Source organism: Rhopalosiphum padi, chromosome 2, assembly GCF_020882245.1.
Source record: "Rhopalosiphum padi isolate XX-2018 chromosome 2, ASM2088224v1, whole genome shotgun sequence".
In the NCBI taxonomy this organism is placed as follows: domain Eukaryota; kingdom Metazoa; phylum Arthropoda; class Insecta; order Hemiptera; family Aphididae; genus Rhopalosiphum; species Rhopalosiphum padi.
The window spans coordinates 67743324-67764137 of NC_083598.1; the positions used below are offsets into that span (position 1 = coordinate 67743324).

Here is a 20814-nt window from a genome sequence, read left to right on the forward strand (position 1 = left end):
CAACCTCTCGACGTGTTTCCCGAAGAACAGCCTGGTGTCGAGGATGACGCCCAAGTAGCGGATGTGGGCATGTGGCTGCTGATGGCGATTGAGACGCCACCGATGCATAACCGAGGAGGGTTGTGCGCACACCACTTGGTGAGCATTACGGCTTTGGTCTTCTGGTGAGCCAACTGGAGTTCGCGGCTGGTCATCCACCTATCGAAGATGGACGGGATTGACCAGCTCCTCGAAAAGCTCGCCAGACTGCGACTCCGACGACCGCCAAGTCATCCGCGAATCCTACAAGGTGAGTGCCGGGTATCACGTTCATTTTCAGAAGGTCATCGTAGGCCACATTCCACAGGGTCCGTCCCAGGACCGAGCCCTGGGGGACTCCACAGTCCACAGGTGACCGACTTGGAATCCCCCTGATCGCCGACAAGCAACTTCCTGTCTGTAAGCTAGAAGCGAATCAACAACACCAAGTACCCAGGGGTTCCCTTTTTTCCTTAGCGCCTCATCGATCACTGGCCACTGAAAGGAGTTGAAAGCGTTCTTAACACGTTGAGGGTGACCAAGTTGTAGTGATCCGGCATACGCAATAATAATAATGGCAATTAAAATTTTAAAAATATGTAGATTACTAGATTATAATAATATATCCCTAACCCAAATCCAGTGCTAACGAATTGTGATAAAAAATATATTGTGACGCAGTGCCGAGTCTACTGTTATCATAAATAGTGGCGTCAAGTAGAAGCATAATATTATTTCTATTTATATTATCAATAAAAGTGATTTGTATGTCACATGGACATGGTAATTCGTTTCGTTTAAACGTTTTAATATAAATTTTTTTAACATTTTAAAATTAACAGATTTCGTATAATTTTAATTTTGATTAAACATTATACTTGACAGTCGTTAACAGTTTATAACATACATTTAAAAATGCCAACTTCTTGTTGTGTACGTGGTTGCAAGAGTAAGGGCAATGGTAAAATTAAGTATTTCAGGTATGTGACATTGGATATGCTTCCTTGCGTATCATACAATCATATATTCATATCTATTTTCTATTATCAGTAGTTAGATTTTCAATTAAAAGTTATTGTTTACCAACAGTGGCTTTATACATTAGATCCAGCCGGTTGCCCGGTTCTAATAACTTAATATTGAATTATGAAAATTCTGTGGTCAAATGAGTAGATTTAGGGTTAATTAATTTTATAATTACAATGAGTTATTATGAACTAAGTTCTTCGTGCCTATTATGCCATTATTGTAATACTATGCTTTGAAGAGATAGTATTGTAGTAAAGGCAGGCAGATAGATATACACATTTTTAAATTTGAATCGGTTGGTAAAATATGTTTTGGCACTGTTACGGCTACTTGTACAAGTCTCTAATATTTGATTGTTTTGATAGATTTCCTAAGGATGAAAACCGTAGACTACAGTGGATACAAGCACTTCATAGAGAAAACTTTGTTCCTACAAATAATACTTTGATTTGTGAAGCACATTTTACTACTAACGATTATCAAAAAAGACCCGATCTTATTAAGTTAACAAATATTGCCATTCCAAGTATTTTCAACTGTCAGAATAATGAAAGACAAACTACTTTACCAAAAAAAGTGACTATGGATTCGGCATTAAAATCCTCCCGATTGCCTGCAAGAAAACGTCATAGTAATTTATCAGACCATACGTATGTATTGAAACTTCCTGAGGAATCAATTATATCTGAGGATATAGATTTTAAAAAAACAATTACTCCATCAAAATGTGTAGCCCATACTGTATATACTGATGAATTACGAATGTTAGATGTATCCAAATCAAATATACAAATATTAAAAAATATTGAAAGTAATTTGTATCTTTATTTTGTCATCAAACAATTATTTATCATTGTATTATATTTTAAAATTATTTTAGATCCTGGCTTTAAAATGCCAGAAAGTTTCAAAATAACTTTTCAACCTCCAGAAAAAAATTGGGAAAACATTGCGATAACACAAAAAAAAACTATACATGATTTAAGAAAAAAAGTAAAAGTTCTTCATCAAAAAATTAGACGATATGCCTCGACAATTGAAAATTTAAAGGTTAGTTTTTTGTATACCTTTGATTTATATTATTATATTATACTATGTGACCCATAAAGTATAACTCAGTAGTGATTAAAAACGTAATGATAACTTTTTTATTTTAACTTTATTGAAAAATAAAAAAAAATAGTAATAGTAATATATAAGCAGATAATAATAGTAATTATTTTGATTAATTAGCCACTTTAAATTATAAAGCTTATTTGTTTAAATAAAGATATTATGGGGAGTATAATATTAATGTATTGAGATGAGAATAAATGTCTGATGTTGGGAGATTTAAAAAGGGAGAATAAGCTGTGTAATGTCATAAATCATAGGATTGTTGTGGAAAGTTATTCAATGAAAGTTTGAATTGATGGGAGGCAAGTAAAGTGTGGCCAAAATGGAGACTGGAGAAATGATAATAATAAGCTATTTAATAAATATAAATAACCACAGAAAAAAAATAATTAGAAATTGTATAGTCACTATATTATAGTGTATATTGTTATTATATGCATGTATCTAATAATAGTTATTATTTATTCTAATAATAGTTATTATTTATTATAAATAGTACCTTTTTATAAAAGTTAAACAAAACATTTTTGTTGTTGCAGGGACAATTGGACATAATGATTCGTTACTAAAATTAAATACCTATAATAAATATGAATAAAAATGTTTAAAGGATTTCAATTGTAAAGTTGAATTTATCAAAATTTAAATCATACCTATAATATATTACTTCTAGAACATATACCAAAAATGTTGCTGTTAACAAATTGTGATATACCAAAAGAAAAAAAAAATGATAATCTTCTCAAATTTAAATTTGAAAACCTAAAGATGGAATTTATGGAACGGTGGCTAGTAATAATTATGTTCAAGTAAGGTTAAAATATAACTGTTACTGTGAACGTCCGCAATTAGTGAATGCTGATAGTGCCCTGTTAGTGTTGTCATACACCAATGTCATTGGTGAATGTTGGTAATGCCAATATTATTTAATCTAATTTAGGAATAACGTAAAAGTCATAATTATAATACAGTATACACTAACTATAATATACTAACTAGTACCTATGCAGTATAAAGTAGTGTACAAGTTGATAATTTCAATAAAATATTTTATTAGTTTAATACCTTACCCAACTACTCATTATATCTGGATAACCTCTATGTTACGCTGCCTTGCTTATCATTTAGTATGATATTTTCATTCAACATAGTTATATATTTTATTGTATGAAATTTTTTTGTAATGGAAAACATGTGTAAAATATTGTATAATAAATCTAATGATTTAATATCTAAAAAAAGACATAATAATTCTTTTTTTTTATTGATTGAAAAACATTAATTTTTAATAAATGAAGTGAAAATTTCAAAAGATAAATTTATAAACATAGGTTATAACACCAGAAACTAGTTTTCAGTGTGTAAAGAAAATTTGATATCAATCATTGATGTATAAAGGGATCAACAAGTTGATTTAATTAAACATAAGTTGTTTCTATTTTTAATATAAGATTATATTCAACTATAGTACTACATACTTGTATACTAATATGTACTAATACGTACCTATGTCAACATTAACCAAAACCGTATTGTATATGAAAACATTGATCAAAATCCTAATGTAAATGTCAGCATCCACTAGTAAATGTCTGTATTATTTTAATTTATCAACATTCACCAATGTATTAGATGTATGTAGACATTCACCAGGTGACTGCCAGCCTTCACCAACAGTTGTCAACATTCACAGCAACATAACCATTTAAATTATTACAATTTTTTTACATTTATTATTAATAATTAGTTCCAGATCAACAAGCAGTACTTATGTTTGCTTAGCCACTTCAACAAACTATATATCAGTAAGCTGCAAACTTCCATATCTGTGTGGTACAATATATCAAACTTACATGTCGGTGATAGTGTATTCTATATTAAATAAATTAAAGGTATCTGAGAAAAAATATTTTGAGTTATAATAAATTTAATTTGTGGTAAAAAGTTAACTAAATTTGATTATAAATATATTAAGATGCAGAAAAAGTTAATTCGCTAAAAAGGAGTCATAATATAAACGAACAGGTGAAATTAATGAATAACTTAGATATTTGTGGAATTTCCAAAACTGCAAATGAATCCCTGTTTGATATACTAGTGACATTGTCAAGTTTAGTAAATATTAACTTAAAAGAGGATCATGTAAGTAAATTATTTTGCACTTAAATGCGTAATGATTAAAATATCAACATTATTGTACATTTTAATAACAGCAAAAAAGAAGAATTAGTTAAAGATTTCAAAACCCAATGTAGGATCAAACCTATAATTTCAACTGACTTATATTCAATCTGTATGTATTTAAATGATCAACTGTTGTTGGAGAATATAAAAATATTATGTGCTACTAAGCAAGTAGCAAGTAAATAAAATTACAAATATGTTTGGCTGAACAGCAGTGGAGTATTTTTGAAGAAAAAAGGTGATATGGGCGCGCGTGTGAGTACATTATTGCAACTAATGGTGATAGATATTAATAAGAGTGTTGAATGTTTATTAAAATAATACTGCATTTGTATAATCTTATTTTAATTATTTCTTATTCCTTTCTCTTTTATAATATTTATTTTTGTTACTTTTATTATTACTATTATAAATACTAATTTATAAATTTTACTAATTAATTTGAAAAAAATACTTACAACTGACTTAAATATTAAACACCTTGTTATAAGTGGTGATATAAACATACATATTATATTAGACAATTCTAATATTGTTAATAACTATTGAGATACAATGGCTTGTTTTAATCTGATCTCATGTATAAACAATTACACAAGAATATCAATTAACTTCAAATCTTGTCTTGATCATATATTTATTAATAATCATAAAAAAAATTTAGTTGAATCTTACATTATTAAATATATTAAATACACCACAACTGTCAATTATACAACAGTTTTAAATCTCTGCTATATTTCACCTGATAAAAATACTATTTATAATTTCTTAAAGTACTAAGTTCCTATCTAGTATTATTCAACAGAACACAGTTAAAATGAATAATACCTATAGCAATTATTTAATAGTAACTAGGTTACTGGTAACAAGGTACAGCCTGGGAACATTATTCTTCATAATATTTATTAATGACTTATTTGACTTAATGCTTATTGCTAAAATAATTTGTTTTGCAGATGACACTGTTATATTAATCCCTGATAAATCATACAATGCACAATAATATAATATATAATATAGTAACTATATTTTAGAACAAACATGATTGTAAACCATAGAAAATCATGGTTCGATATTAATTTATTGGAACTAAACCTAAACAAAACTAAATATATGCACAATGCACTTCATAATTAATAATACTAATAGTAACAAAAATGAAGAAAAAATATACGTTTATTCATCTTTTTGTAAATACTCCAACTGTGAAATGGAATGTATTTTATTAGCAGAAGTTGATAACATTAAATACCTTGGGTTACATTACGTTAATAAATTAAAATGGTGTACTCATATAAACTGTTTAACAAAAAATATTAGAAAATTCTTTTGTATTCTAAAAGATATTAGATATATTATATATATGTAATACACTAATACACAACATAAATGTATTATATATCTATCATTAATACAATCAATTTTAAATTTTGGTATTGAAATCTGGCATTCCACTTATTCTAAATATATAAGAAATTTAAAAAGAACAACCAGAGCCGTAGCAATGTTCATTTTCGCTCCTGGCCATTTAACATATCCGCCCTTGTAAAAATTATTTACCCCCTCCCTCGCCCACGTACTTACACACATAAAAGATTTATACATTCGTTATTTTATTTTATTTTTATTAGCTATTATAATAATTATTATATTTATTAACAAAAAAAACACTGCCAAACTTATTATAGCCTTATATAATAATTTAAAAAATAATTATACTTTTATACATTTCAAAATTTCAATTTTTGTGCTTTTTTAGTAACAAATTCATCTATAATATTTTCAAAATAAATTTTTGAAGCCAATTCACGTTCAATCGATATAATACTCATATTAGTCAATTTTTCCTGTGACATTGTAGACCTTAGATAGTTTTTAATAATTTTACTAAAATTTCTTCCTCAAGTGTTTCCTTTCATGGACTGATACAAAAAGACTAAATATTAAAATAGGAGTAGTTATCTACCACCCATAAATATGAATAAATTGATGAAGGTCATTTAAATATAAAAATAAAACATTTAGAATCCTAATTTTAAATTAAACATGCAACTATGAGTTAATAATAATAATCGATTTTGAAAATCATTATATTAACAATTACACAAAACAAAACACATTATCGGCAACTAACAGTTCTTAAAATATCATTCGGGCACTCAGTGTCTCGATGTTATATTATAATGATATATTATTTTGTAAACACTTGTAAATTGTAATATTTTTGTACACAATACGCCATAATAAAGTACTATAGCGTAGCTATTCTAGTATAATTATTTTGCCCATATTCTAAATAAAATTTATGTTATTAATAATTGGTATAATATATAGTATATTTTATTCTGGATTTTGCGCCCCTTTTTTCGTTGCGTCCCCGGCCTGGGCCAGTTTCTCCAAGCCCTAGCTACGGCTCTGAGAACAACTAATAGACTGATTAAATATATACTAAATAACCCATCAATTAATAAATATATCATTCATAACATCTTAAAAATACAAAATTTTAAAAAGTGAACATTAACAAATATAAACATTTACTTATACCAACAAATTATGACTATCGTACAAGATACCAAAAAAAAGAAAATGTTGATTTGACTAAGTATAAATATAAATCCAATTTTGTTAAAATGAATCCATTATATGTTAGAATTATTTATAAAACATTCGAACTTTTATAAAATTTGTGTTGTATCCAATACATAAATTTTTTATTGTATAAAAACTTTATTAATAAATTAATATTACAAATGTGTGAATCATATATTTTAGTTTTAAATTCTATTAATATTACTTTTATTGATATTTTTTGTTTTCTATTATCTGTTTGGGCCATATACATATTATGTCTATGGTTTGGGTCGCATCAACATTTTTATTTTATATAATAAGATTGTATAATTTCTTATCAGATTTAATTTAGGTTACTAATTATAATTATTATAATTTTATGTAGCAAACCTACTTAATAATAATTAAATAAATTAATTGAACTTCAAAACCCCACAACAAGCATTAGCTTATAGGAGAGGGGTTTAGTAACCTTAAATGTAAAAGAATAGGTATGTTCAATGTATATATTTTGGTTACAATAAAATATTATTATTTTATTATTATTACAATTCAGACTGGATAATAATTGTACATAGTATATTAAAATAGTTTTTCCCCCCAAAAATCTTATTATAAATTATGTTATTTTATAATTATAAAATATGTTACCATTAGAATGAAGGCATTTTTTATTTTATACCCAAGTATTTTTTTTAAAAATTTTTTTGTAATTCCTACTCTTTGGTACTTTAAAAAAATGTAAAAGTAGTTTATACAACCATATTTTGAAGTAGAATACATTTTATAAGTTAAGATTTAATAGTGTGTTGTATCTTGTATGCATAAGTACAGTAGAATCTCGGTAATCCGGCCGTTCGATAATTCGATACGTCCAGTAACCCTACTATATTAATCTATATGTATCAATATGTATTGTATTTGTATATAAAGTTATAACTTTATACTATCGTAAACGATAAAACTATAAGTAATAACAGATTAAATCCGAATAAACCTATTAGATACTTTATTTTTATTCAGTTAACGTTGAAGTACAATAAGATTATTCATTTTTTAATTTTTCAATATTTAAAAATGCGTTTTTATTTGAACCCTCATTAATTCGCTGTTTTTGTTAATCCGACAGTAGCGTTAGCGTGGTCTGATATCTGTCGGATTACCGAGATTCTACTGTATGAATTTATTGGAGTGGTACTTATTACATATAACATGTGTACTCGTACATAATTTTTTAGAAGCCATGCGAGAATGTGTAATTTTTCTATTATAAAATGTGAAACATTTTTTTTTTTATTCGTCTAGTATTATTTGGTATAGATTTTTATTTGAAACAACAACTATTTTTAGGATAAGGACAAGGTACGTCTAGTGGCGCATATGGGGGGGGGGGGTAGCGGTTCAAAACCCCTTGAACTGTATGGTTGGTACGGACATTGGTTTTGATTGTATAATTAATAGGAATTTAAGAATGGAAATTTTTTCCAACCCCCCCCCCCCCCCCCCTGAAATTAATTTCTATATATGCCATTGGGTACGTCATTTGTCTGTACATCATGTTAAGCTTTTATGTATAAAAAAATTTATATGATGAGTTGTTACGGATATTTGAAATGTATACTGTATATGCTGAAGTAGTTAGTAGAAGTAGTAAGTTCAATATGCATTGATCATATTTCAATCAAATATTTTGATGATGAATATGAGTAATGACGATCTTATAGTTCATGATATTGATATACTTTGCATTAATTTCTTACACAATTTGAGTTGGACAGTAGCTACATGTGTAAAGAGTGTATATAATGTGGCCATAGACTGTAATGCTTTATACCATGATGGGTGCCCATTGAGGGTGGAAAACGGAGCACTTGCCCCACCCCCGAAAAAATATGAATTTATAATTTAATAAATTCTGCCATAATATTACCTAATAACCTAGATAGCATAAGATAAATTGTTTATCTTAATCATCTGAACTTGAACAAAGATAATTTCATTCAGGATGTCATTATAATATGTTTGGAATGAAACGAAGAAATTTGCAGTTTTTATTTAAGGAAACTGAATAATAAATTTTTTTTTTTTTTTTAAGAACTTATTGAAATTTATTTTAAATTAACTTTATGGCAAACATGAATTATTCATACATTTATATATTTATGTAAAATTGAACCTTTATTTAGCTAACACTTGTAATGATATGCTTACACATCATAATTTATTGTATATTTTATTATTTTATTGAATAATTAACGGTAAGGTTGTCGCACGCAGATAGCCGTCAATAAAAACTTTATCTATAATCGCCCTTAATCACTGATGAAAGAAACGATTTACATTGTTTGGTCACGTAGGAACTCACACGTTATTGTGACAATATGGCACAAAGCGTGTGACCTATTTCGTGTGCCGCCAGAGACAAGGAATGGTCCAATGAGCATCTCCGTCGTCGGGGAGAAAGCCGATTTCTCTAAAGACGCGGTGGCCTTTGATGGAGCCGCCTGCGACTCTGGCAGGCTTGACCACGTCGTTTTCTCTCACCAGTGCAGACGCACCACCCTTTGGGGTGACGTCTTTCTCCTGAGTGCAGGAACACCAGCAATTTTAATAGAGTGCACGAGCACCGTAACACACCCACCACACCGGAGACTGACTGCGAGCGACAACTGGACCATTTTCACTCCAACGAAATACTACAATGTTGTTTTTTATTTGGATCCGTGTGTTTAACACTCTCTGGTTTTATTAAGACAACTACAGGTTAAGGAATTCAACAGCGAATAAGGTAAGGTGCATGAGCATCATTTTATTTGCGTTAATTTGTGTACATCTGCTTTTTCCACTTTTAATTACTACAGTGTATTTGATCATATTCTCGAATCACGATCTCGAGAGCCCTCCGACCATCAGGAGGAAGGTAATAGCGTACATTTAAATAATATTAATATTTACATCTGATTGGTCACCATAATTCCCCAGCACTTATAAGTGTAGGAAAATGGTTCTACAGATCAGACATTTATTCAAGGCTTGTGTCCCTGCCACTTGTCACTTTAAAATTAATATAATCTCACTATTGGCTTCTCATTTTATTTTTTAATTTCTCGAATTTTTGCGTTATTACACACTTGAACATTTTTTATTTTGTCCTTCCTCTCATCTATATGTAGGATATTTCTACGTAATTTGTTCTCTTAATACACCATCAGTATAATGATTATATTAAAAATTATAATTAATTAGTGTGCATATCATTGAACAGCGAATATAGGTTACCTATGTAATATTATAGTGTGTAATTTAAATTATTTATTATTTTATTTTATCTTTTATATTGAACAATATTATTGTTTTTTAACCTTGGCATTATCAGCATTAAATAACTAGGTACTGTGAAACTTGGATTTAACGGAACCTCTCTCAACGGACTAAATGGCAAGTATCTACAAAAATATGTATTCCAGTGTAGTTTGATCTGTCTATAAGTTATAATGGACCCGTTTCTATTATGGCACATGTAGTAAATAGCAAATATTTCTCTCTGATACCAGTGATACCTTGGTACCTAACCAATAAACTATATATTTCATGGTAAAGATTACGACCACGTACATCAATATTCCTAGAGAGATACCATTCCTATATATTATATATTATTATACATCAAGGTTTTTAAATACTATTATATCGCCAAACGTTATTTGTGTATATTTATAATTATGTAGCCATGTATGATGTATGTTTAGTGTTTAGTTACCTATGTGTGTACCTTGCACTTATGTGTAATATTATGTAATATCTACTATCAGTTTTTTTTTTTTTCATAAAAATACTAAAACCTTCAACGGACACTTTTGATGGTTTCGTGATTATTCATTATTATACAGGTTTCAGTGGATTTCACTGTATAATTTAAAATATTATTAATATTAAATTAGAACTGTGTAAGCCACTATACGGTTTACCAAAATATATTTTATATAGTTTTTATGATGTAACTACTACGGTGTTTGCATTATTTCATTAGTTACCTCCATTTTAAATTATTGAATCTTTAACTAAAATAGTGATGACTGATGACTGATTGGCTTTCAACATTTCATATCTTGGTGAGTACCTAATGAGTGTATTATGTAGTAAAGTAAATTCTATGAATACTAATAATTCAAAAATAGTAGATAGGTACCTCGAAACTCGAATAAGGTATTTTAGGTATTTAAATAATAATTATATCTATCTACTGGCTACTACAAAATTATTCCAAATACTTTTGAATTATTTTTTGTTATAGATATTAAAAGAATGATACTTATCTTCAAGAAAATTTGAAATTATGGCAATGTTTGAATAAATTGTACTTGAATAGATTTCTATAATAATTTATAATTTACTACATAACAGTAAATATTAAATAAAATGAAAATAATAAATTTTATTTTAAATAAGTTATTGGAGCAGAAAATTTCGAATACTAGCAATTTATTATATAATATGAAATATCTATATGTATACATATTGAGAGCTAAAATCATTTAAATTAAAAAAAAATTTAAATGCTTCTTAAAATGTATCTTTAGTTGTTTACTAATTTGCCGTTGAAAATTACTAAAAAAGAAAGATTTTTTTCAACTAACTAACTCTTACCAGAGTTTTGATTTAAATTTTTCCAAAAGATTTTATTCATTAACATTTTTACCAGGTTATGTAGGAAAACCATTTAACATTTACAACTAAAATATAATATACAATTAAAAATTACCGTTTACTGATTTTTAAAATTTTACAAACAGCATTTATTGTAGGTATACCTATATCATATAGATAAGTATCATATACAGGCACAAATGTTGAGGGGGTATGGGTGTTTAACCCTCCCCCCCGAAATATCAGGAACAAAAATTAAACTACCTACCTGACCTACAAATGAATAGTATGATATGTATGAACATTTTTCAATTAAGTATTTTCCTTAGGCGGGGAAAGGGTTTTACATTTTTTTTTAGTAGAAAACTGGACTTGACATCACTTCCAAAAAAAAAAAAAAAAAATGAGTAAAATAAGACTGGAGAATCTACCCCTTCATCCCCTATTATTTGCGCCCTTGATGTATGGGTAATATCATATTACCTATTACCTACATATGTTTATAATAGAATACAGTAACAGTAGAAAATAAACCATGCCGAGCTTCGCAGCGGTGTTGATTGCGATTTGCGTGTGTCCAGCGCTGCTTCAACGTACTCCTGTCAATGCCGCAAACATCCTGGCAGTGCAGACGATTCCTGGTAAGAGCCACTGGAACGTGATGCGGGCTGTGCTGCGGGTGTTGACTGACCGCGGCCACACCGTAACTGTGTTCACACAGTTTCTAGATGGTGACCGAGACGGTTATATCGAAGTGGACGTGTCCGAGGAAACGGGACCGCGACTCGGTCTAGATGCCTCGTTCTTGATCGAAAACTTCGGAACCACGCGAAAGTTGATGGCGAACATGGAGATAGCCACCCGGACGAATTGCGATACGATTTACAAACATCCACGTATGGCGGACATTTTGAAAGGCGCATCGACGAGGGAATTCGATTTAGTCATCACCGAACCACTGGTGTCCGAGTGTGTGGCGTACATGGCCACCGTGCTCCGCGTCCCTATGGTGTATGTTGTTCCGCCACCGATCGTCACGTACCTGGAACGTCCTTTGACCGGCCACGTTTCAAATCCGGCGGTCGTGGGGCACGTTCTGTCAGGTCACGGCGTTCCGATAACGTTTGCACAACGTTTTGCCAACGTGGTGCTGACGGTATACTGTTCAACGCTGAAGTGGTACAACGAACGGCAGCTCCGTCTTGCCAGCCCTCAACCGTATGATGCCATAGACCTGGTCAAACCGTCGATAATTTTCACCAACACACATTTCATTACTGAACCGGCTAGGCCGCTAACGCCCGACGTCATCCAGATCGGCGGCATTCATTTAACTCCGCCAGAGCCGATACCGAAGGTAATATTAAATGAATACCGTGAGATCTAGAGGCGTGTGCAGAAACAAGTGTCAAGGGGTGGTTATATTTTTCGTAAATCAGGCGTTGAAAATTACTACAATAACTATTTTTTGTCTTATAAACACTATTTTATACAACATATAGCATCAAAATAAAAGTAACAACACTAACAATACTTCTTTTCTTATAATTTAGGTACCTATAATAAAAAATAAAAATCATATAATTAAATCTATACTATTATTATCACGTATTTAAAAAAGGTAACTATAATAACAAAAAGTCACGTTGCTTCAATACTTCTTTTTTTTTTATATTTAAATTAAATTTAAATACCATTAATAATAGAATAAACTGTTTTAACCTAACTAAAATTTCTTTCCATAGAAATCTTTAATAGAAACATTTTTTATTTTTTCAAAACTACGATATTGAAGATTAAGAACTTATACCCTAATAAAAAACATCATTTTCCTATATGATGCCATATCATTACTATCACCATTGATCTTATAATAAAAATAATATATTATAAAATCAATGCTATCATCACTAATATAAGTTTTTGAAAATAAATTTTAAATTCTAAAACAAATGCCGCGTAAATAGGAATACCTGTACTTTGAACTTATACTACTTTGAAACACTGAGACAACACACGCTGGTGTTGCACCTTATATTATGATTTATGACATTATGTATTCTTAGTTTTTACAAGTACGTGATACATACACGCAGTACTATTAGGTTGTTTGCCAATCCACATATCCTACGAAACAGTACCTGTTATGATTTTTACGAAGTTATTTTATAAAACAATAAATTTACTTGTTGACAGGACATTTTGGAATTCATTGATGATGCGCCTCATGGAGTGATTTACTTCACGTTTGGTTCGGTGGTTTCGATGTCGTCGTTACCGGAAAATGTTCAGAACGCGTTCCGAAAGGCACTCGCTCAAGTTCCGCAAAAGGTGTTGTGGAAATACGAAGGAGAAATGAAAGACAAACCGAAGAATGTGATGACACGGGAATGGTTTCCGCAACGTGATATACTTTGTACGTGCATAGATTTTTGATTCATGATTCATGTTGATAGTATATAGTTTAAAACTTGACATTTAATATTAATGATTAATTGTTAAAAGTTATGTAATTTGACTATATTATGTAGTGCATCCCAATGTGAAACTGTTTATCAGTCATGGGGGCATATCCGGAGTGTACGAAGCTGTGGACGGGGGTGTGCCTGTATTAGGCTTTCCCTTTTACTACGACCAACCAAGAAATATTGACAATTTGGTGAACGCCGGAATGGCAATCTCAATGGATCTGTTATCTGTTACTGAAGAGACATTTTTAAACGCCGTTTTGGAGATTGTCATTAACGATAGGTAAGAAAAATTGTGCAATATAGCAAAATATTTACCTAATTACTATTTACTGTATTCATAGGTACCAAAAAAAACGCTAAAATAGCTTCCGAACAGTTCAAAGACCGATCCAAGTCACCCGCGGACTCTGTAGTTTACTGGACTGAGTACGTTTTACGTCATAACGGTGCACCTCATTTAAAATCCCATGCTCTAAATCAGACATGGTATCAATATTTTTTAGTTGATGTATTAAGCACAATTTTATTTATTGCGTTTTTCGTTTTGTTTATAATTTATTATGGACTGAAAATGATGTATAAATATATTGTTAAGTTTTACTGTGAAAGAAAGACCGTAAAATAAAAATTTGAATGCAATGCAGTTAGATATTATTCACAAATAATGAATACTTTACTTTAATAGTTAATACGTATTATATTTATGAATAATATATGCTATTAAAATATTGGTATAATTAGTTTCTAATGCGATATATTGTACATAAATGAATACAAGTTTAATGAATAATACGTACGTATAAATAAACAATACACGTACATCACATCATAAACAACATGTCTACATGTAAGCAAAATCTGATTAAGACCAACTATAGCCCCTTAAGGGCCTAGGAACCTATATACTATCGGTTGTTAGCTTGTTGGTCCTCTTTCAATGGAAGAATAAAAATATGGTCCATATAATTATAAATTAAACATAATATTGGCCATATTAGCGTAGGTGCACATAACCAAAGCCTTTAGATAGGTATACGTAATATCATTAATGGTGATACCATTGGTAATTATAAATATTATTTACGATTAATCAATGATATTAGGTACTATCATTACATTTAAAGTTGATTACTAAAATGTTACGTTTGTTTAAGTAATTAATTTAATTGTTTATACACGTTATTATTAGATATTTAAATACCTACGTTAAAAAATGTTCGAAAATATGAACACAGAACTATTAAATATTAATTGTATGTAATTTAAACTTAAATTTGCATAAATATTAACTCAATTAAATAAGTACATTTATATATACAAAAAAAAAAAAAATATATTAACTTACTATTTAATGTTTTTTATGCAAATACAACCAATGAGAGAGGTCATGGGCTCTGTGCCTCCCTAGATACGTCACTGAATATTATGTATTATTCTGTACCACGTTTAGTTATAATAATTTTTTTTTTCAGTCTTTCACTTATTGATAAAATGTATATATTATTATCTTTTATCCAGTGATGTAGTCGTAATTTTTTTAGTGAGTAAGTACTAAGTATATGCTTAAATGTGCTTGATAGGTAAGCTTGGGGATCTTCATCCTTCGCCCCTCAAATTATTATTATTTTTATTTATTATAATATATAATATATTACTATCCTGCGCAAATGAGCCTCTATAATCATTCTCCTAGAAATATATTATTATACATTTAATTTTTTTATGATTATGTTATGAGTCATACATAAAAATAATAGTAAGTACTTAAGTAATATTCTAAGTTAAGTTTTAATAAAATAATCTAATAGACTTTTTAAGTTTCGATTATACAAATTATTAATTAAAAAAAAAAAACAAGAAATAGAATTTTAGGAAAATATTATTATATATCTCATTTTTTTTGGAAATCACTATTAAAGATGTTAATCTGCTGTTATATTTGGTATTTATTTAGGTACTTAACATACTTAGCTTACTAAATAATAAACAAATAAGTAATAACAATTAAAAAAACAAATAAACAAATTAAATAAATTATAAAATTCTTCATATACTAGATTTTTCTTTATTTAATTTGAGTTGTGCAACTTTTTGAATTCTGTTATCATTTATAGATTTATGTTATATCAGCCAACTTCTTGGGTACATAATTTGTTGGATTCTATACTGTCGTATATATACTAAAATACTATGAATAACTTTAGGCTCTAATATAACAAACTGTTTTTATTATGTAAATCGTCAAATCAACAAGGTTTGTTTAACATTTTTATTTAATTAAAAATTATTTATCAAATTGTTATATACTGTTTATAGAATAAATGCATTCCTATATACGCGTATTGTTCTAGAAGTAGGTATACGCACTTCAGATAAACAGAGAATTCAGAATTGTGTATACGTTGTATACCTGTGTATACGCCCCACTACACCACCGATTTTATCAAATTATCATATAGTAGTACATATCACATATTCACATAATGTAAACATATAATATAACATATAAAGAAGTCGATTTTTATTATTTATAAAAAATAATCATTATTTGGAAAAATGTGATAAATTTTATAAAATAAATTCATATAAGTTATACTCATACACGCAATGTTGTATAGTTGATTTTATAAATGTAATAATATTATGTTAATTTCATTCTAACTAATTTATATTTCATAGATATTAAAATTAAGTGTTAAGTACTCTGAGTGCTTGTATTAAATTATATCAAATTGTATTTGAAGTGAAGTTTTTTTACACGTTCATTTTTTCTATTTTTCTATTTCATTTTCTATTTTAAATTTAAAAATAAATTGTTGAACAACAGCATGTGAATTATAAATAAAAATATTTTAAAGGTAAGTGTAAAAACTAAGGCTGTGTTTTTATGCCATAAAATTCTCAAAAATCCTTCTTAAAAAAATGCAAAAAAGACTCTAAAAATTCGAAAAATATATTATAAAAATGACTTTAAGCTTACTAAAAAAAAATATTACAAGTGTATTTTTGTTTTTAAACAAGTAATAATAGTATTAGTATAAATTTAAAAAAAACTTGTACTGAACGATATCATTGGACACCGATTTTACCGATTTTAGATTATTAAACAGGAAATTTAGGTAAAGTGATTGTAAATAATCCATATTAGTTTTATCGTAGACGTTGTTTAGACTCGTTATCTAGGTTTTGACTTTTCAACTATTGTCCGATAATATAATAAAAATTATGAGTACCCTAATTGTCTTACTTTATAATGTGTTATAGTTTTATAAAAATCTTAAAATAAAATTTCAAATTCATATTTTGTTTTCAAAAACTCAAAAAATGCTGCAAAAACTAAAATGCTATAAAACGAAAAATTTCTGTTTAATGAATTAATTTTTAGTTTTTTTTCTTTAACAAATTTAAAAACTATTATTATTAATAAAGTATACACTCATCAAGAAAAGAGTACAGCTCCTATGCTATGGTTCCTCGTTAAATTTTATTACCTCAAATTATTGTTATCGATGTTGATATATAAAAGAGGATTTATTATAAAACTTACTATAAACTTCAAATGTCACTAACTAGTTGTCGCTGGTCGTTCATCGTCATTGTTGGTGTTTTTTATTTTAGTTAATTCATCATTAATATTTATTATACATACATATTAAATACATATATACATACATACATATTTACATACATTTTGTACTGTGAAAATTAGTTTTTTAAGTAAAGACAATTATTATTTCTTTTAACCAAATTTCTATTTTACGAATTTTTTTCAAAGAACCATCAAATTTGTTAAATAGAGGATCGACTATATATTTAATTTTTAAGTAAAATTGGTATACATAATATAATATGAATATATCATTGATTTTTTTAGTGTAAGTCATTTGACGTATAGAACGACTCCAGAAACGAAAAAAAAAATAGAATAATATAGGAATAAACAATTTCATTTTTCTAGTAACAGCAGTCCGCTTGAAAGGCAGAACTAGAGTTCTGGTATAGTTTAGGAACAATTTCGAATCACAGGTCGTCCTACAGGAATAATTAGCGCCTTGCTGCAAACAATGACCTCGCGCTTTAGAGTCGTATTGATTGCGTTTTACGTATGTCAAGCACTACAACCGCAGCGAAACCAGTGGAAGTCGGTAGGAGCAGCGAACATTCTTGCGGTGCATACGATCCACAGCAACAGCCATTGGAACCTAATGCGGGGAGTTCTGAGGGCGCTGACCGACCGCGGCCACACCGTGACAGTGTTTACACCGATCGTGGATGGTGACCGGGACGGTTACACGGAAGTGGACATTTCCGGTGACTCAGAGGTGAGGGTCGGGTTGAACGCATCACAGGTGACAAGTTGTCAGTCCACGCAAACGATTATGACTCACATTGCTAGCTCGTCACGAATTAACTGCGATATAATATTCGACCACCCAAGAATGCGAGAAATCTTGGACGACCACCAGCCGCGGATATTCGACGCGGTGGTCGCCGAGGTGCTCGAGTTGGATTGCGTGTCGTACGCGGCGACCGTTCTACGTGTACCCTCCATATACGTTGTCCCGCCACCCATCGTCACGTATACGGAGCGTTCGTTTTTCGGGCACGTCCCCAACCCAGCGACTGTCTCTAACTTGTTGTTCTGGCGCGGAGTTCCAAAAACGTTTGTCGACCGTTTTTCCAACACTCTGCAAACGGTTTGCGGTTCATGGTTGTTGTGGAGCGAAGAACAAAGGCTCCGGAAATCGGACCCGCGACCATTCGACGCCGTAGAACCGACGAGACCGTCGTTGATTTTCACCAACACGCATTTCATCACCGAACCTTCCAGGCCACTGCCTCCAGACGTTGTGCAAATTGGTGGCATACATCTGACCCCGCCAGGATCGATACCGAAGGTAATAAATACATGAAAAATAATAATAGATTATAATTATATTTATATGCTTTAATAGTTCAGATCTATATGTGTGTATAGTAGAGACTAACGAGTAACGAGACTGTATGCGTCAATCTGGTGGTTGGTCTATTATGTATAATAATCACTTGTACTTGTATGATATTTTATTTCAGTAGTGTAAAATATTTTTGTTACACTGCTATACAATCACACAAAATATATTTATAACTTCACCAAGTATATTATAAGAATATGTCACAAGTTTGTTAAACTTTAACCTTTTCTATGGCACAGAACTTGTATTATGATTTTTAGATTGTGAGCGGAGCGATGACGAGTATACCTATTGATTTTACAATTATGTGTGTATTTTTTTCTTTGGGTGTGTTTCTGGTAGAAATTTGGACTTATTTGGTATAATTTAAAGGGTTAAGAGTAAAAAATTCCACAAAATTTTCTTAATTAACGAAAAAACAAATAGCCGAGGAAAACCAAAAATTAATAGTTTTAGACAAAATTGTTTTCTTTCGGTATTTATAGACATTTAAAAAGTTCTATAATTTTTTTTAATTTTTTTTTTTAATGTTTTTTTCGTCGTGCAGTCAAAAGGTTTGAAAATTTAATGTGAGGTTCCACGTTAGTTGTTAAAATTTAATCAACTTACTTCAATTCTAAAAGTAAAATAAATGACTAATAGCTATCCGCTCAGAATCGTTTTTCACATATAATAATATATTATTGAAATTAAGCTTATCATACCCATTACAGTGACCCATACGACATCTAATGTATAACAGAAGGTGTGTACCTTTTTGTTTTTGAAGTTAACTTTTATGTGATCGAATTACATGTTAACAGGATATTTTAGAATTTATTGACGATGCTCCACATGGCGTGATTTACTTCACGTTTGGTTCATTGGTTTCAATGTCGTCGTTACCGGAAAAGGTTCTGATCGCATTTCGAGAATCATTTTCTCAAATTCCACAGAAGGTGCTGTGGAAATACGAAGGCGATATGAAAGACAAACCGAAGAATGTGATGACGCGTAAATGGTTTCCACAACGCGACATACTTTGTATGTGCAAGATATTTAAATCATGACATTTATTCTATAGTTGTATATACAGAAAAAAAATATGTTATTGATTTCAATCTAACATTATTAGTGCACCCCAATGTAAAAATGTTTATCAGTCATGGTGGAATATCGGGAGTGTACGAAACTGTGGACGCAGGTGTCCCTGTACTTGGATTTCCGTTTTTCTACGATCAACCGAGAAATATTGGCAATCTAGTTGACGCCGGAATGGCGATTTCTATGGACCTTTATTCTGTAACTAAAGACATGTTATTAGACGCAATTTTACAAATTATCAACGATGAGAAGTAGGTAACAATTACTATTTTTTTCTAAAACAAAAATAATAAAATTTACACCTTTGAATGTATACAGGTATCGGAAAAACGCTAAAATCGCTTCTGAACGGTTTAAAGACCGACCCATGTCACCTGCGGACTCAGTAGTTTACTGGACTGAGTACGTCTTACGTCATAACGGCGCGCCACATTTAAAATCTTATGCTCTAAATCTGACGTGGTATCAGTATTTTTTGGTTGACGTAATTAGCACAATTTTTTTCATTGCGTTTATCGTTTTGTTAATAATTTATTATTGCTTAAAAATTATTTATAAATATAAAAGCAAATAGTAAAGCAAAACGCGAATAAATTAAATGTCTGCTAAGAATTTGTACATTTTAAATTATCGTCCAACTTTGAACGTTGATGTAAGACTGATCACTGATCAGCAATTGAGCGACGTTTCCGTCGACGGCGTGAATATTACACGTGTGGTGTAGTCCAATGTCC

The 20814-nt window shown here is 29.8% G+C and overlaps 3 protein-coding genes across 5 annotated transcripts; all 3 read left to right on the plus strand.

Moving 5' to 3' along the window:
• Positions 1–761: 761 nt before the first annotated feature.
• Positions 762–8220, plus strand: LOC132922508 (THAP domain-containing protein 2-like). The gene is made up of 7 exons (XM_060986072.1): positions 762–998; positions 1413–1858; positions 1928–2097; positions 2703–2972; positions 3911–4055; positions 4139–4305; positions 4377–8220. The coding sequence occupies exons 1-4, from the start codon at positions 934–936 to the stop codon at positions 2730–2732; spliced, it is 711 nt and encodes a 236-aa protein (XP_060842055.1). The 5' UTR covers positions 762–933; the 3' UTR covers positions 2733–2972; positions 3911–4055; positions 4139–4305; positions 4377–8220.
• Positions 8221–8458: 238 nt separating this feature from the next.
• Positions 8459–14541, plus strand: LOC132922504 (UDP-glucosyltransferase 2-like). Of its 2 annotated transcripts, none has more exons than XM_060986068.1 (5): positions 8459–9712; positions 12081–12928; positions 13768–13987; positions 14103–14322; positions 14384–14541. In XM_060986068.1, the coding sequence occupies exons 2-5, from the start codon at positions 12107–12109 to the stop codon at positions 14400–14402; spliced, it is 1281 nt and encodes a 426-aa protein (XP_060842051.1). In that variant the 5' UTR covers positions 8459–9712; positions 12081–12106; the 3' UTR covers positions 14403–14541. The 2 variants fall into 2 exon arrangements, with proteins under 2 accessions (XP_060842051.1, XP_060842052.1); XM_060986069.1 differs by lacking the exon at positions 8459–9712 and adding an exon at positions 9726–11036.
• Positions 14542–16611: 2070 nt separating this feature from the next.
• Positions 16612–20664, plus strand: LOC132920169 (UDP-glucosyltransferase 2-like). 2 transcript variants are annotated; one of them, XM_060982339.1, is made up of 5 exons: positions 16612–16900; positions 18001–18940; positions 19801–20020; positions 20112–20331; positions 20399–20664. In XM_060982339.1, exons 2-5 carry the CDS (start codon positions 18107–18109, stop codon positions 20652–20654), a joined length of 1530 nt encoding a protein of 509 aa, XP_060838322.1. In that variant the 5' UTR covers positions 16612–16900; positions 18001–18106; the 3' UTR covers positions 20655–20664. The 2 variants fall into 2 exon arrangements, with proteins under 2 accessions (XP_060838322.1, XP_060838323.1); XM_060982340.1 differs by having other exon boundaries at positions 16613–16900; positions 20112–20335; positions 20399–20530.
• Positions 20665–20814: the final 150 nt, after the last annotated feature.

Coding starts and splice junctions, on each gene's coding strand:
- LOC132922508 (XM_060986072.1), top strand. CDS start 934: ATGCCAACTTCTTGTTGTGTACGTGGTTGCAAGAGTAAGGGCAATGGT. Junction 1,859..1,927: donor AATATTAAAAAATATTGAAA/GTAATTTGTATC, acceptor AAATTATTTTAG/ATCCTGGCTTTAAAATGCCA. Junction 2,098..2,702: donor CGACAATTGAAAATTTAAAG/GTTAGTTTTTTG, acceptor TTGTTGTTGCAG/GGACAATTGGACATAATGAT.
- LOC132922504 (XM_060986068.1), top strand. CDS start 12,107: ATGCCGAGCTTCGCAGCGGTGTTGATTGCGATTTGCGTGTGTCCAGCG. Junction 12,929..13,767: donor CGCCAGAGCCGATACCGAAG/GTAATATTAAAT, acceptor ACTTGTTGACAG/GACATTTTGGAATTCATTGA. Junction 13,988..14,102: donor TCCGCAACGTGATATACTTT/GTACGTGCATAG, acceptor TATATTATGTAG/TGCATCCCAATGTGAAACTG.
- LOC132920169 (XM_060982339.1), top strand. CDS start 18,107: ATGACCTCGCGCTTTAGAGTCGTATTGATTGCGTTTTACGTATGTCAA. Junction 20,021..20,111: donor TCCACAACGCGACATACTTT/GTATGTGCAAGA, acceptor TAACATTATTAG/TGCACCCCAATGTAAAAATG. Junction 20,332..20,398: donor CAAATTATCAACGATGAGAA/GTAGGTAACAAT, acceptor GAATGTATACAG/GTATCGGAAAAACGCTAAAA.